This window comes from Perna viridis, chromosome 3 (assembly GCF_037379345.1).
Source record: "Perna viridis isolate PV_CMFRI_1.1 ecotype Kerala chromosome 3, ASM3737934v1, whole genome shotgun sequence".
In the NCBI taxonomy this organism is placed as follows: domain Eukaryota; kingdom Metazoa; phylum Mollusca; class Bivalvia; order Mytilida; family Mytilidae; genus Perna; species Perna viridis.
The window spans coordinates 13,941,410-13,958,323 of NC_142447.1; the positions used below are offsets into that span (position 1 = coordinate 13,941,410).

At 38.7% G+C, this 16,914-nt stretch overlaps 1 protein-coding gene across 1 annotated transcript; it reads right to left on the bottom strand.

The window, feature by feature from the left end:
- Positions 1 to 729: 729 nt before the first annotated feature.
- On the bottom strand, positions 730 to 16,231 carry LOC148621099 (melanopsin-A-like). Its single transcript, XM_088575143.1, has 3 exons — positions 16,024 to 16,231; positions 5,020 to 5,125; positions 730 to 2,142 (listed from the first exon to the last, which is right to left on the bottom strand). The coding sequence occupies exons 1-3, from the start codon at positions 16,027 to 16,029 to the stop codon at positions 1,745 to 1,747; spliced, it is 510 nt and encodes a 169-aa protein (XP_088431269.1). The 5' UTR covers positions 16,030 to 16,231; the 3' UTR covers positions 730 to 1,744.
- Positions 16,232 to 16,914: the final 683 nt, after the last annotated feature.

Sequence of the window (16,914 nt, forward strand, 5' to 3'; positions counted from 1 at the left end):
ATTTTCTCTGACTTGGATCCGCGACCACGACTCGATGACCTTCTAGTACGAGTGCCACCATTAAGATCAATTCGAATTGACTGAGCGCGCTGCTCCTTGTATTTTTTCATGGCAACAGGATCTGTTTGGTCAATCTGATCAAGGTCGGGACCCAGCCAGTTTTCACCTGGACAAAAGTCCATGATCTGTTGTTTCCATGTCAGACTCGGAATCCGAGTCCGACACCACAGGCGACACAATCTGTCGCCTAGACTTGGATTTCTCCAAGTCCTCCACACGGAAATTCCCCAACTTTTTTGGGGGTTGGACATTCTTCTGTTGAGATTTGGAAGACGATGACTGTTGTGGTGATGGAGATGATTTTGAAGATGATCCGGAATTTTGGGATGACTGAGTCTTGGTATAGAATTTAATGAAACTTCATGAAACAAGCACACCATATTTGGATACTACCTGGAAATTTCGATCATTGAAATTTTGTAGGAGTTATGTCTTTTTTTGTTTTTGTTTTTTTTTTGTTGACTTTTTTGAATTTTACAATATTCAAGGCACATGTTACTTAAATGCAGCTCCTAAACAGTGTTATAGAATTTCATGTATAATGTTCTGTTAGGATCAACATCGTATATTAACACCTATTAATGGTTCTCAAAGATACATTTACACTTTTTCTAGTATAGCATACTATGAAAAGACTCTTATGAATATCAATCAATTAAATGCAGTGCAGTTTGCAATTGTACCTTTATTCTAAAACGATATGCGAATAAACAATGGTTCACGTTATACATAATACAAATATATACAATGTAGCAACCATCCGTTCATTTCCTGTTCATCACTAACTTGTTCGCCCCGTGCAGGTCCGGGTGTTAAAAGAATAGGCTTGCAGCAGCGCTAAGCTTGTCGTATAAGGCGACTAAATAGTGCTCAGAAACCTAGCCGGGGGCTAGGCGCTCTGCCCACAGAGCAACTGGGATGTGTGCCCCAGGTGGTGGAATGGGGTACCCCTGGCGTGTTACATGCTGGGGTTGTCAGGCTATAATACGGAAAACCTGACCGCAAACCATAGTGGTGCACCGTGTTGGGAAAGATGCCACGTTCCTCGCACGTTAAAGAACCCTGCTGTGGTATTCGATAGGAGTAGGAACCTTTGCGCTCCGCCACAGGAGGCTTAATTGCCCGACCTTACCCATCCCCCCTTTTTCCAGGGGCAATCGAAATTTGTCGACCCTATTATCCTTGTGACCCATCCTTTCTTTTTTTCATTTCATGTTCATTTTATCATCCATTTCATGTTCATTGTCTGAATATAGCTGAAATATTGCTGCTCGGACGTTAAACCCCAACAAACAAACAAACATCGACCGCAGACAAGTGTTCCATGCGCATTTCTGAAAATGGTTTATTTATAAAAATGACGAAAAATTTCCAATCTTTTCCAAATATTAATCATTTTATAGATTGTCTTGATAAATTTGTTTCCTGAAATTTTGGAAACAATGAAATATTGTTTGTTGTTCACAATCACTAACATTCTTTCACGATCATGCAGCACTACCATACTCCCGTCTTTAACTTGTTTAAGATTTTTTTTCGCTTCAGAATGTGACCGCGATGTGAATGAAAAAATCGTGTAATATCTACAGCAACTTCGACCCTTTTCTGCTTGTATTGTTATATCAGATATTTCACAAATTGGCATTGCGAATGAATTACCAATAACGACAAATGATATATTGATTCATAAGCTCGACGCCGATTTTTTACGTTCAGAAATTTCACAACAATGTTGAAGAGTATTACTAAATGCTAACTGGGAGAAATCTGCATCTTCGTCCATTGTAATCGTCATAGTACTTTTATTTCCTTTTTTATTTGAGCCGTTAACTTCTTTGAGTGGAAGAGACACAAATGCACCACGAGAGCATCGTTTCCGTGTATATCTACACAAAAATGTCTTGAAAATGACACTTTTCAAAGGTCGATTTTTACAGACATAAATCAAAGGATGATAAATCACAGAAGATTTAGCAATAAGTGCAGGGATAGTAGCCACAAACGGTGACATTCCCTTCGTTAGTCCGAGCATTGATACGACACAGTGCATGGCATACGGTGACCAGGCTAAAGCGAACGCTCCTGTAGAATAGAAAAAAATGATAAAAATTAGTATAAGGTAAGATACATCAAAAGATTTAATATCTAACAAGAAAAATCTAATGTTCTGGGTATCGTGTCTCAAAGCACTCTTAAGACGTATGTACACGCAAATCCATGACAAAGTTAATGGATGTTAGGCGCACGTAAGTCTTACATAAGCTTTGTGAAACGATGCCCTGTTCGGAAAAAATACGTTAAGTTTAAAAAAAAAACTGACTAATGGTATTTTTATTTCAATGGTATAACTTAGAGGCAGTTATTTTTTATTTGAACGACGAAACAAACTTTCTGTATAACTAACATTTAAGTTAATTGATGCCGAACAAACATAGCAATAACACTCAAAACAATATTCAGTTGATCGGGAAATTGTCTGGTAAAAATTAAGCAACTATTTTCGTACCAAGTGTATTTTGTTTTTCTTTTTCTTTAAGTCGATTGGCCTAGTTTTGACCTCACAGTAAAACAGGCGATAGAAAATTTGGAGGATATTACTTCTTTGTTTGTTTACGGCTAAAAGCCTTTGATATCAAATTAATTATACACATTTGATGAAGATTGTTCAATTTACGCCTTATCAATAATCGTGTACTGTACAAAACAGCTTCCACGATTATTCAAAACATACAGCTGTTTTAGATGTCTCAAAAAATCGGGATAAGTCAAATGAAATGGTTTACTATACAATCAGTTTTGTATTTGCAGAGTAGGTTCAATGATTACATTTGCATGTATGAAAACTGTAATATAAGTGCTGCATAGAGTGAAAAAGTCCCTTGTACTACTATCTTTGTTTGTTGGGGTTTAACGTCCGAGCAGCAATATTTCAGCTATATTCAGACAATGAACATGAAATGGATGATAAAATGAGCATGAAATGATAAAAAAAAAGGATGGGTCACAAGGACAACAGGGTCGACAAATTTTGATTGCCACTAGAAAAAGGGAAGATGGGTAAGGTCGGGCAATTTAGCCTCCTGTGGCGGAGCGCAAAGGTTCCTACTCCTATCGAATACCACAGCAGGGTTCTTTAACGTGCGAGGAACGTGTACTACTATCTACGTGAATTTGTAAAACACCAAACTTATATGTACGCCATCCTTGTTTCAAACGGAGAATACGTAAAAACTCGGTAACATAAAATTTTTGACAAAAACAATGCAACAATAAAGCAAAGAAATTCAACGTAGTGCATATCCCCTCAGAAGAAATTGCAATTTGTTTTCTGCTGTTTTGAAAACAGCTGAAAAACTTCTTGATTATATATTCTAATATGTTTAGAACCTCGATGAAAAACATATAATTTTTACTATTTAATCAATTTATGAAAAACGATGAAATAAAATTATTTGCTGCGTATTAATATTTTCAATAGGATTTCATATAAAAAAAAGAGTACGGTTTTTGTATTATTTTGAAAACATATGATTTCGTGTAATTATAAAAGCTCCAAAATATAATTTTCCTGTAAATGTAAATGTTTCCTTATGTTTTTGTCTCTCTATCAAGGACGATGATTGTGATTTACCGTCTATGTACTGGATTCCGAAACTCCACAAGAATTCATACATACAAATGTTCCACAGCAAACCACTTTCAAAACTTTTAACTTCTATACTCACAACTGTCAAAGAAGGTCAGCAGTCCTACCGCAACACTTGTTACTCTCGTAGTGGTATTAATTCAATGTGGATCCTGAAAAATTCGGAAGATCTTTTTGAGACAATCAGTTCAAGACTATTATCTAAATATAATAGCATTAAAACCTATAATTTTTCAACCCCGTGCAGGTCCGGGTGTTAAAAGAATAGGCCTGCAGCAGCGCTAAGCTTGTCGTAAAAGGCAACTAAATAGCCCTCAGAACCCTAGCCGTGGGCTAAGGCGCTCTGCCCACAGAGCAACTGGGATGTGTGCCCCAGGTGGTGGAATGGGGTACCCCTGGCGTGTTACATGCTGGGGTCGTCAGGCTATAATACGTAAAACCTGACCGCAAACCATAGTAATCAAAATTTGTCGACCCCATTTTGTGTCCCACCCCTTTTTCATTTCATCATCATTTCATGTTCATTTTATCACCAATATGTTCATCGTCTGAATATAGCTAAAATTTTGCTGCTCGGACGTTAAACCCCAACAAACAAACAAAACAAAAACAATAGAAAAAGGGGAGGGATGGGTAAGGTTGGGGAATTTAGCCTCCTGTGGCGGAGCGCAAAGGTTCCTACTCCTATCGAATACCACAGCAGGGTTCTTTAACGTGTGAGTTTGTTTGTTGGGGTTTAACGTCCGAGCAGCAATATTTCAGCTATATTCAGACGATGAACATGAAATTGATGAACGTGGCATCTTTCCCAACATGGTGCACCACTATGGTTTGCGGTCAGGTTTTCCGTTTTATAGCCTGACAACCCCAGCATGTAACACGCCAGGGGTACCCCATTCTACCACCTTGGGCACACATCCGAGTTGCTCTGTGGGAAGAGCGCCTAGCCCCCGGCTAGGTTTCTGAGCACTGTTTTGTCGCCTTATACGACAAGCTTAGCGCTGTTGCAGGCCTATTCTTTTCTCACCCGAACCTGCACGGGGCGAAAAGGTCATTTGAACAGAAAGTAGAATAGATTGTTGTTAGATCCTACATGCCGTGACTGCATTGAACAGGTGATTGATATAGTTTTAATTAGACTGGTACATTCTGTCGAGGAAATAATTCTATATAAATAGAAAACCGTTGACCGTCATTGTTTTTTTTTTTTGTTCTGTTTTGTTTTTTGTTTTGTTTTTTTGTAAATGTAATCAAAATGACCACCTTAACTTACTATTATATTGAATTACATGCGTGACAATATCAAATGTTACCTATCATGCTAAGGATCGTCTTCGTTACTTTCATTTCTCGTTTTAATATTGTCTTTCTGTGGCAACTGTAAGATTCGAATGATGTCGACCTTCGCTTCTCCTTCATCTGTAAAAATACGGTAAAGTTTCATAGCAAGTTATATGGACAATTTCCCCTTTGAATTCAGAATTTCATGTCATATTGTAAAAATATTATAAATTTAGATGGTCTTCATTTGAAAAAATATGATATAGCTAATTGTTCATGATACTTCGGGTCAAACAGCTATACTTGTATATGGACCATTTGAGAGTCGAATATTTACAAATCCCCGGGTGCGATTCATTCTACAAAATGTTTCAAAGCGACTAACAAGTCTATATATTGTCATATGACCATTAGCATCATAAACTACTTTATGATGACCAATTTCAAGAAAAACAAATATGCATTAAAAGTGTTTATATTATAAATTTAATTTATGCTAATTATGTAAACATTGCTAAATAGAGTAAAAAGGCAATACTTAAGTAGAATAATTAATCAACTGAAAACAATATCAACCACATAACCGCAGTTTAAGTGTTCTAGCCTAAAAAAGTAAACTGTCATGCCTGTAAAATGTTTTGATTTTAAACTTTTTGGTCTTTGACCCATATGATAGCGTTTTATAAGCATTCGGCATTCACAAATTTTATCATTGGTGCATTTTATCTAACTAAATACGTTTTTGTCTATAATTCACTTGTATTACATATCCTGTAAAATCTTTAAAACATGTGTTAAAGCATATTATGTCAATATTCGTCTGTCTTTAAAGCAATCAGTCATTGGTCAAATTATGTTGTTAAATTAGCTTTCGACCTTGACTATAGTAACCTTCTCATCACGAATGCCAGATTTTGTAAATTGGTACGTTCCAGAGCAGCAATGGTAGATCATTTAGCACTTGTCAGTTTCATGCCACAATGGAGTTGGACATCGTTGTCGAAAGTCAAATGCTCTCATATGAAATACTCATTCAATTGCCCGAGAATTTTACTGTTCGTACAGTTTGTATTGTAGTACTTCGTCAAATTTTACTTTTGAACTTCGAGGCAAATTTAAATGTTTAACTTTAGTATTTATAGAAAAATGGAAAAAGTTAACTTTATATCTTAAATAGCGTCTTTTCAGTTAAATAAAAATGTTCCTATCTTATTGGCGTAATACACAGAAAAAATATACAACAATTTATAGTGAGAACTTCGATTTTTTTTTCTCTATTGTGAATTTACTGTCATAATATATAATTTCTTGATATTATAACTTGCAAATGACGCATTTTGTCATATCGTTGTCTATCAAATCTACTAATCAGCAATGTCGACCATTTACTCATTTACAAAAGAATAGGCCTGCAGCAGCGCTAAGCCTGTCGTTTGTTTGTTGGGGTTTAACGTCCGAGCAGCAATATTTCAGCTATATTCAGACAATGAACATGAAATGGATGATAAAATGAACATGAAATGAAAAAAAGGAAGGGTCACAAGGATTAGAGGGTCGACAAATTTTGATTGCCACTGGAAAAAGGGGGGTGGGTAAGGTCGGGCAATTTAGCCGCCTGTGACGGGGCGCAAAGGTTCCTACTCCTATCGAATACAACAGCAGGGTTCTTTAACGTGCAAGGATCGTGGCATCTTTCCCAACACGGTGCACCACTATGGTTTGCGGTCAGGTTTTCCGTATTATAGCCTGACAACCCCAGCATGTAACACGCCAGGGGTACCCCATTCCACCACCTGGGGCTCACATCCCAGTTGCTCTGTGGGCAGAGCGCCTAGCCCCCGGCTAGGTTTCTGAGCACTATTTAGTCGCCTTTTACAAGCTTAGCGCTCATACAGGCCTATTCTTTTAACACCCGGACCTGCAAAGGGCCCTGTCGTAAACAGCGACTAAATAGTGCGCAGAACCCTAGCCGGGGTCTAGGGCGCTTTGCCCACAGAGGCCCCGTGCAGGTCCGGGTGTTAAAAGAATAGGCCTGCAGCAGCGCTAAGCTTGTCGTATTGTCTAGGAGTGGGAACCATAGGGCTCCGCTAAATTGCCCGATCCTACCAACCTCTCCCTATTTCCAGTGGCAATAAAAATTTGTCGACCCTACTGTCCTTGTGTCCTTTGTAGTGATATGCGTCTAGTGCAGTAGTGATCGAACGTCTCTAGATCGCTACTGACGCTGGCTAGTCTACTTGTAGAAGAAAAGGGGAGCAGCGTAAGCAGAAGCCTTCCTCTGCCAGTACATAGCCTCTACACTACCAAGACTCCTTCAATTTGCCTCCCCGAGGTAACACACGGTAACTTGGGTCTAGTACTCAAGGCTAACATGAAGGGGATCTCGGAGTAACAAGGACCCTAGAGGTGCAGAGTGCAGGCCCACCGGCGCATGGAACATGCCCTGGCTCTCACCAACCTTGCCCCACCTATGGGTTAAATAGATCGCTGCCGTGTGATGGACTGTTGAGTCAAAGGCTACGGGAGACAACCCAGACAGAAAACGATGGTCAGACTGGGATCAAACCTTTGGAAGGGAACCTGTCTAGGAGAGGAAACTCTGATGTAAAACCCGGCTAGAAAGGAGTAGTCACCCATGGTAGGGAACCTATCTAGGAGAGCAAACTCTGATACAAAAGCATGTGAGGGACTTGCTGACCACCACACTAAAATAAAGCTGAAGCTAGAGGGCCAACCCCCCACTAGTGGATACAAATGGTTACAGAAACGATTACAGTAAAAGTCATTCCTCGGACTCGTCAACGACTAGAGAAAGAGGACCAAACCAAACATCGAGGACAGCAAATGACGCGAAAGCCGATGAAGTTGTTCTCACCAAAACAACCAACAACCATAGGCACTTGGAATGTTAGAACAATGTATCAAAGTGGCAAAAGCTTGCAAATTGCGAACGAAATGGATAGATACAATATCGAAATTCTAGGACTCAGCGAAGTAAGATGGAATACAGCTGGAATGACAACACTATCTTCAGGTCATACGGTCATATTCTCAGGAAATCCAAATGAAGACGACATACATGACAAAGGCGTGGGATTTATGCTTAGAAAGAAAGCCAAGAAATCGCTTTTGGAGTGGAATCCAATATCTGCAAGAGTGATATCAGCTAGATTTGACACTCGATTCCAGAAAACAACATTTATACAGGTGTATGCACCAACAAACACCGCAGACGAAGATGATAAAAATGACTTCTACAACATATTACAATCAGTTGTTGATGCCGTTCATAAAAGAGACATCCTTATCATCTTAGGAGATCTGAATGCCAAAGTAGGTGATGACAGAGGAGGTAGAGAAAGGGAGATAGGACCACATGGAATAGGGCAAATGAATGAGAACGGAGATGTTTGCTGACTTTTGCGCTATAAACAGTCTAGTAATTGGCGGTACTTGGTTTCCACATAAATCTTGTCATAAAACCACCTGGATTTCACCATCTGGAGACACTGAAAACCAAATAGACCACATAACAATAAGCCGTCGATGAAGATCTTCATTACAAGATGTACGAACAAAACGTGGAGCAGACGCAGCATCAGATCACCACCTTGTAATTGGAAAAATTAAACTCAAGCTTTTAACAAAGAAAAGAGAGACTACAAAAAGGAAGTTTCATGTTGATATTTAAAGATCAGAAAGTGAAAGAAAACTTCCAAATTACACTCAGGATCAGATTTAGTACTTTATTAGATCTTGACAACGAAGAAATGAACAATGATATTGATGACATCTGGAACTCAACAAAGACAGCCATTCTGGAAGCATGCGAAGAAACAGTTGGTTTCATTCAAGTGAAAAGAAAGAAATGGATGTCAGATCAAACATGGGATACAATATCTGAACGAAGGGAAATAAAAGAAAAGTTGGTGAGTGCCAAAACCAGACAGCAAAAGAAAAACCTGCAAGACCTTTACAGCGCAAAAGACAGAGAAGTGAAGAAAAGCTGTAAAAGAGATAAAAGAAACCATGCTGAAAAGTTAGCAGTAGAAGCTGAAAACGCCTGCTTAAAAGGAGACATCAAAACATTGTATAACATCACAAGACAACTCAGTGGAAAGATCTCTCAAAATGAAAATTTACCAGTCAAAGATAAAAACCACAATACCCTCACAAAGCTAGAAGATCAGCTTGACAGATGGAAAGAACACTTTAGTGAGGTATTGAACAGACCACCACCAACAAATCCACCAATACTTGAAGAAGGTCCAACACTTAACATAGAGACTGACACAATTACCGAAAATGAAGTAAGAAAAGCCCTAAAACATCTTAAGAATGGGAAAGCAGCGGGAATCGATGGCATACCACCTGAAGCCCTCAAGTCCATGAATGACACTACCATTCAATATCTTCTTGGGCTATTAAACCAGATACGGGAAAAAGAAAAAATTCCAAAAGACTGGCAAAAGGGACTCTTGGTAAAACTACCTAAAAAGGGGGACAAATCCAATTGCAACAACTGGAGAGGAATAACTCTTTTGTCCATTCCTAGTAAAATCCTATGCAGTATAATCTTACAAAGAATGAAAGAAGAGATTGATAGCAAGCTGAGAGATGAACAAGCTGGATTTAGACAAGAACGATCACGTGTCGACCAGATTGCTACACTCAGAATAATTATTGAGCAAACGATCGAATGGCAGTCATCCCTATATCTAAACTTTATTGACTTCCAGAAAGCATTTGACAGCATAGATCATCAGGTCTTGTGGAACATTCTAGGACACTATGGGATTCTACCTAAGATTATTTCCATGATTAAGTTACTGTATGAAGAATTCTCTTGTCAGGTCATACATGCTGGTACATTGACGGATCCTTTCCCTGTAACAACTGGCGTAAGGCAAGGATGCATTCTCTCTCCCTTTCTCTTTCTCATAGTCATCGATAGCAACAACAGCTTACAACGACCCTCATGGTATACAATGGACACTAACATCTCGTCTAGAAGACCTCGAATTTGCAGACGACATATGCACACTATCGCATCGTCTTCAAGATTCCCAACACCAGGTCAACCATCTCGAAGAAACAGCTAAAAGAACAGGATTGTATATCAACACAGCCAAAACCAAAGCCATGAGAATCCAACAAAACCAGATGGATCCAATATTGGTAAATAACCAACAGAGAGAGAATATAGATAAATTTACGTACCTTGGAAGTGTCATGAGTACAACTGGAGGCACTGACGAAGATGTACAAGCCAGAAAGATGAAAGCATTACAGGCTTTTTTCCATTCTAAAGCCAGTATGGAAAAGTAGAACACTGAGAACGGCTACTAAGATCAGAATTTTCAACAGCAATGTTAAGTCTGTCCTGTTATATGGTTGCGAGACCTGGAGAGAAACAGAAAACACCATGAAATCTATACAAGTCTTTGTTAACAAGTGCCTAAGAAATATACTGAATATCAGATGGCCAGAAAAAATAACAAACAAGAAACTCTGGCAAAGAACAAAACAACAACCAATAGAAAACACCATTCGAACCCGAAAATGGAAATGGATTGGTCATACTTTAAGGAAGAACAATAAAAACACTACAAAGCAAGCTTTAGATTGGAATCACCAAGGGCAAAGAAAAAGAGGAAGACCAAAGAACACCTGGAGGAGGGGTTTGAACTCTGAACTGAAGAGAGTAGGACTAACGTGGAAAAATTGTAACACCATCGCCCAAAACCGAAGCGAATGGAGAGAAACTGTAGTCGCCCTATGTCCACCCATGGACGAAATGGAATAAATCAATCACTGTCCTTGTGTCCCATCCCTTTTTCATTTCATCATCATTTCATGTTCATTGTCTGAATATAGCTGAAATATTGCTGCTCGGACGTTAAACCCCATCAATCAATCAATTTCATATTCATCGTCTGAATATAGGTGACATATTGCTGCTCGGACGTTGTATTCCGTTGTTTTCTGCACTAAATAGTCTGCTTTTAGCATTTTGTTTTTAAATGATGAGACATCCAAACTATTCCCTTGAAGAAAAGCAAAAAAAAAAATAATAATAATAATAAACAATAAACAAAAAACAGAACAACCACAAAAATGAGTTTTAGCTTGAACTGTTAGGCAATTATCGTTGTTCAGAAGGTCAAATATTTGATTTACGAGCCATAAATATCTTTTCCATAAATATATTTGTATGGCTCGAATGAATGAAAGATACGGCAATTAGCAAGTTATGTTGTTAAGTATCATTTACTCTATAAATGCATTGTTCCCAATAGTCTGCCTATAATGGATTTAAAGTTCAAGGCCAATATGATGAGAAGAATGTATCGAGTGAATTGTTTTTTAAACATTTGCTTTTTTGATGTCAGATTAAAAACATTTCGTTAAATTTTGGCCCGTGCGAGAACCGGTTATATATACGTAAAGGCACGATACAGATCCCAGTTTGAATTAAAGGCGATATTGAGTACTTATGGAGTATTGTGCGATGGGCAGATGTTTAATCCAATATGATAAAGAGCTGCTAAGGTGTGTACTCCAGCAGGCTGAATGGGGTAGATCCCTTGCTTCGGGGTTGTCTGGGCTGCTAAGGTGTGTACCCCAGGAGGCTGAATGGGGCATCTTCCTTGCCTCGGAGTTGTCGGGCATGAAAACATCTGACCGCGAACCTTAGTTGACCAACCTGTCTGTAGAACTTCACACTTCACGCACATTTAAAATTAGATATGTAGCGTTCTTCCTGAGTACCGCTACAGTTGGCAAAACTTAACCCACCAAGCTATTTGTCCAACCATGTGTTGGCAGTCAAGAATTCGCTTAACTTCCCCCATTTCTTCCTGTATCAATGTTTAAATTGATTTCTGTTCAATTTGTTATCGATGATGATCATGCATAAAATATTTGCGACTGAGCGTTAAAGTGTACGTTTTTTACGAATCGGGCAAAATAGACTGCAATTTGATATTTGGATTGGTGAATTTTTCGAGATTTTTTTTCAATAGAAGGTTAGAAAAATGAGGTTTTTGACAGAATTATCTGCCCTTTCAATGCTTATCTTCAGTGCATTTCAAAGAAATTATGACTCAATTCACTAAAATGATTTTTTTCCTTCATTCCGTTGATGCAAATAGTCAAGCTTTCAAAATGATGGGTTTTCATCCACTGCTTGATTTTTTTTCAGATGCATATTGAAATGAACCGCAAGTAATTGCAAGGACTTTGCAATCTTATTTCAGCTTTGTATATTATACCCTACGCATGAATAGTGGAATACAAGTTCACCATAAGTTACAGGTCAAGTTTACCGTCATAACAGCTTTGAACTAAGCAAAATTCACAGAAATAAGGTTTCCAGACTTTTTTCTCAACTCTTGCAGTTATTGACATGATTTTCAGTTTACAAGTTCACCATGATAAGTCACAGGTAAAGATTAACTTTCGTTCCTCTCCAATTATTTTTACCGAAATTACGGGCCTAGAACTAAGCAAAATTCGCAGAAATAACAGTTTTCCGGACTTTTTTCTAAACGCTTGCAGATATTGACATGAATTTTGGTAAACAAGTTCACCATGATTAGTTACAAGTCAAGTGTACATTTTGTTCTGCTATGTTGATATTTACTTGGATTAATTAAAACCCGAAGATATCACAATCTGGAGTTTGATGTTTGTTTGTTTGTTTCTTGGGGTTTAACGTCCGAGCAGCAATATTTCAGCTATATTCAGACGATGAACATGAAATTAATGAAAAAGGGATGGGACACAAGGACAATGGGGTCGACAGATTTTGATTGCCACTAGAAAAAGGGAGAGGTGGGTAGGGTCGGGCAATTTAGCATCCTGTGGCGGAGCTCTATGGTTCCTACTCCGGGAAAATACCACAGTAGGGTTCTTTAACGTGCGAGGAACGTGGCATCTTTCCCAACACGGTGCACCACGGTCAGGTTTTCCGTATTATAGCCTGACAACCCCAGCATGTAACACGCCAGGGGCACACATCCCAGTTGCTCTGTGGGCAGAGCGCTCTAGCCCCAGGCTAGGGTTCTGAGCACTAGTTAGTCGCCTTTTACAAGCTTAGCGCTGCTGCAGGCCTATTCTTTTGACACCCGGACCTGCACGAGTCCAATCTGGAGTTTGAAACTACCATTCTGAATACTGGAATTTAGTTAGAAGATAAGGAAAAAATCTTTTTCAAAATTTACTTTTTCTAATGGCTGAAAAAACAATCTAATTCCTTTTTTTTGTCGGTGTCCTTCATGTATTTCTCTTCCGAACAAATTTACTTGAGTATCAGACATGTGGACGCGTGGGGTATGTGAGCGCGCTCACTGAGGTTCTTTAAATACGATAGTCAATTACGCGTACATTTATACAGAATGCCAGTTTTTCTTTATTTCTTTAACGACAGTTTCGTTAAATGTAGAAAGTAGAAAGATATAATTTTTAGGTAAAAAATATTAATCCGGCGATGAAACGAGTACAAATGAAAGTTAAGATGATCCACAGACCTCAAAGTGATGTTTTGATAATTTGGCCATGTTTATTTACAATTAAGACCTGGTTTGTTTGTTTGTTTGTTGGGGTTTAACATCCGAGCAGCAATATATCAGCTATATTCAGACGATGAACATGAAACGATGATTAAATGAAAAAGGGATGGGACACAAGGACAATGGGGTCGACAAATTTTGATTGCCACTGGAAATGGGGAGATGTGAGTAGGGTCGGGCAATTTAGCCTTCTGTGGCGGAGCCGTAAGGTTCCTACTCCGGCAGAATACCACAGAAGGATTCTTTAACGTGCTAGAAACGTTGCATCTTTCCCAACACGGTGCACCACTATGGTTTGCGGTCAGGTTTTCCATATTATAGCCTGACAACCCTAGCATGTAACACGCCAGGTGTACCCCATTCCACCACTTTGGGCACACACCCCAGTTGCTTTGTGGGCAGAGCGCCCTAGCCCCCAGCTAAGGTTCTGAGCACTATTTAGTCGCCTTTTACGACAAGCTTAGCGCTGCTGCAGGCCTATTCTTTTAACACCCGGACCTGCACGGGTCATTTAAGACCTGGTACGATGCTTTAATGTTGCTCTTCAACTTGTTTGTCTAATTAAAACGTGAATTAGTAAGACCTTGAAACAAATATTTATAATAGTTATTTGTTATGCTTTATATATTCATGAATTGAGTGATTTCAACCGCAGAATAATTGCTCTATGTCACGACTATAGACCTTTACCGCTTTCTATTATAGGCGTTTTCGAAAGAAAGTAACGTTAAATGTGTAAGTAATTAAAAGTACATTTCGGTCTTAAGAATCGTGCAAGATATAATTGTATAAAGTGTGACACATGAGGGGAAAAGGTAGAGATTTTATTTCATTAACCAAGTACTTAAAATAATAAACGCCAGAAATAGCCATCAAAGTGTTTGTAAAGTTTGCCTTTTATGTCAAATTTAATTGAAATGCACTGTGGAAAAATGAGAAGAAAAATTTCCAGCACTTTTTGCCCTATATAAGCAGTCGAAAGATATCTACGTCACATATTTGATGAATTTGAAAAGTTATTTAAATGGTTTTTAACCCCGTGCAGGTCCTGGTGTTAAAAGAATAGGCTGCAGCAGCGCTAAGCTTGTCGTAAAAGGCGACTAAATAGTGCTCAGAACCCTAGCCGGGGGCTAGGGCGCTCTGCCCACAGAGCAACTGGGATGTGTACCCCTGGCGTGTTACATGCTGGGGTTGTCAGGCTATAGTACGGAAAACCTGACCGCAAACCATAATGGTGCAACGTGTTGGGAAAGATGCCACGTTCATCGCACGTTACAGAACCCTACTGTGGTATTTTCGCGGAGTAGGAACCATAGGACTCCGCCACAGGAGGCTACATTACCCGACCATACCCACCTCTCTCTATTTCCAGTGGAAATCAAAATTTGTCGATCCCATTGTCCTTGTGTCCCATCCCTTTTTCATTTCATCATCATTTCATCGTCTGAATATAGCTGAAATATTGCTGCTCGGACGTTAAACCCCAACAAACAAACAAACGATAGTTTTTAGATATAACTCAATATTTTAAGGCCAATAAAGACCAAATTCAAATAAAAAAAAGTGCCACATAATGCCCTATTCCTACACTGAATGGTTCTGAATTCCCCATGTAAATGCAATTATTTTGCATCATAATAACTAGGATAGTTGAATAAATAAGGATTTAAATATCGTTTAAAAACTCGGGAATATAAGCTACAGTTGCCTTTTTAAAATTAAAATTAAACACGTTTTTAATTGCAAAAAAACCCGAAGAAATACAGCATGTATAAGAACAACTAATTTGCAATTCACAGGCCCAGTGCAGGTCCGGGTGTCAATCGAATAGGCCTGCAGCAGCGCTAAGCTTGTCGTAAAAGGCGACTAAATAGTGCTCAGAAACCTAGCCGGGGGGGGGGGGGCTAGGCGCTCTACCCACAGAACAACTGGGTTGTGTGCCCCAGGTGGTGGAATGGGATACCCCTGGCGTGTTACATGCTGGGGTTGTCAAGCTATAATACGGAAAACCTAACCGCAAACCATAGTGGTGCACCGTGTTGGGAAAATTGCCACGTTCCTCATACGTTAAAGAACCCTGCTGTGGTATTCGATAGGAGTAGGAACTTTTGCGCTCCGCCACAGGAGGCTAAATTGTCCGACCCTACCTATCCCTCCCTTTTGTCTTGTGGCAATCAAAATTTGTTGACCCTATCATCCTTGTGTCCCATCCCATTTTTCATTTCATGTTCATCGTCTGAATATAGCTGAAATATTGCTGCTCGGACGCTAAACCCCAACAACAAACAAAACAAAAGCAATTCACAGTAAAGTGGTGAATATTTAGACATTTACAGGAACGGTGATATGCTTCATATTTTCAATATATAGGGTTTGATTCGATAGCATTAGTTAATCCAAACAACGACATGAAAGCGGGATATTGTTCAATAAGAAATATTATTGTTGAAAGTGAAAGATTACCTTCATTGTCTCGAACTCCGACTTTGAAACGTCAGTATCTTCACGTAAATGTTTTGCTTCGGTTCAATTATGTTTGTTCAGAGATCCCCCATGAAATTCATTGTACTCTCGAATACAGCTGTTTATTGTTTCTATTGATTAACTAATTTTCCTTAATTGACAGACGCTATTTTGAAGCGTTAAAAGCAAAAATGTACCGATTAGTCGAGAGATAACATGGACAAAATAATGTGTTGTTTATTTGTTAAATGAGGTTCACTTAACTGTCAAGGTCTTTGGGACATAATACAATGTAATGAAATAATTATCCCAACAATTATCAAAAAGTGTTTACGCCTTGGAATAAACTGATTTCATTTTTAAAAGTAAATGTTCTAATTTTTCCCTTTTAGTAATTGTTAACAAGAGACAACATATACCTGCATAAAACTGTAATTGAATGATGCTTTTGTCTCTCTTGATATTGTTTTGGTTGCAGACTGGAGAAGAGATGTGTTATTTTTTTAATCTAAGGACTAATTTAATCTCAAGACCAAATTAAAATTAGTTTGTTTCATACCATTAAAAATATGTCAAATCCGGTACTAGTATAAAAATTGGTCTTTAGACATTGACACATATTTAATAAAGAACGTTTCTCCGCCTTTTGCAATATATTAAAACAGTTTCAACCAGGACAGGTTTTATTATATACGAAATTCGACACATTATTGATTTATAATTTAATTTCAGATGTAACACACTTTCTGATTGGCCAACAAACTATGTCCGTCATCTCATAAATTAACCTACGTGCAGGTCCGGGAGGCAAAAGAATAAGGCTGCTGCAGCTCTAAGCTTGTCGTAAAAGGCAACTAAATAGTGCTCAGAACCCTAGCCAGGGGCTAGGGC

Excerpts from the sequence above, each read along its gene's own strand:
- LOC148621099 (XM_088575143.1), bottom strand. Across the intron at positions 2,143-5,019 it reads GACGATCCTTAGCATGATAG|GAGCGTTCGCTTTAGCCTGG; the intron begins GTAACATTTGAT and ends TCTATTCTACAG.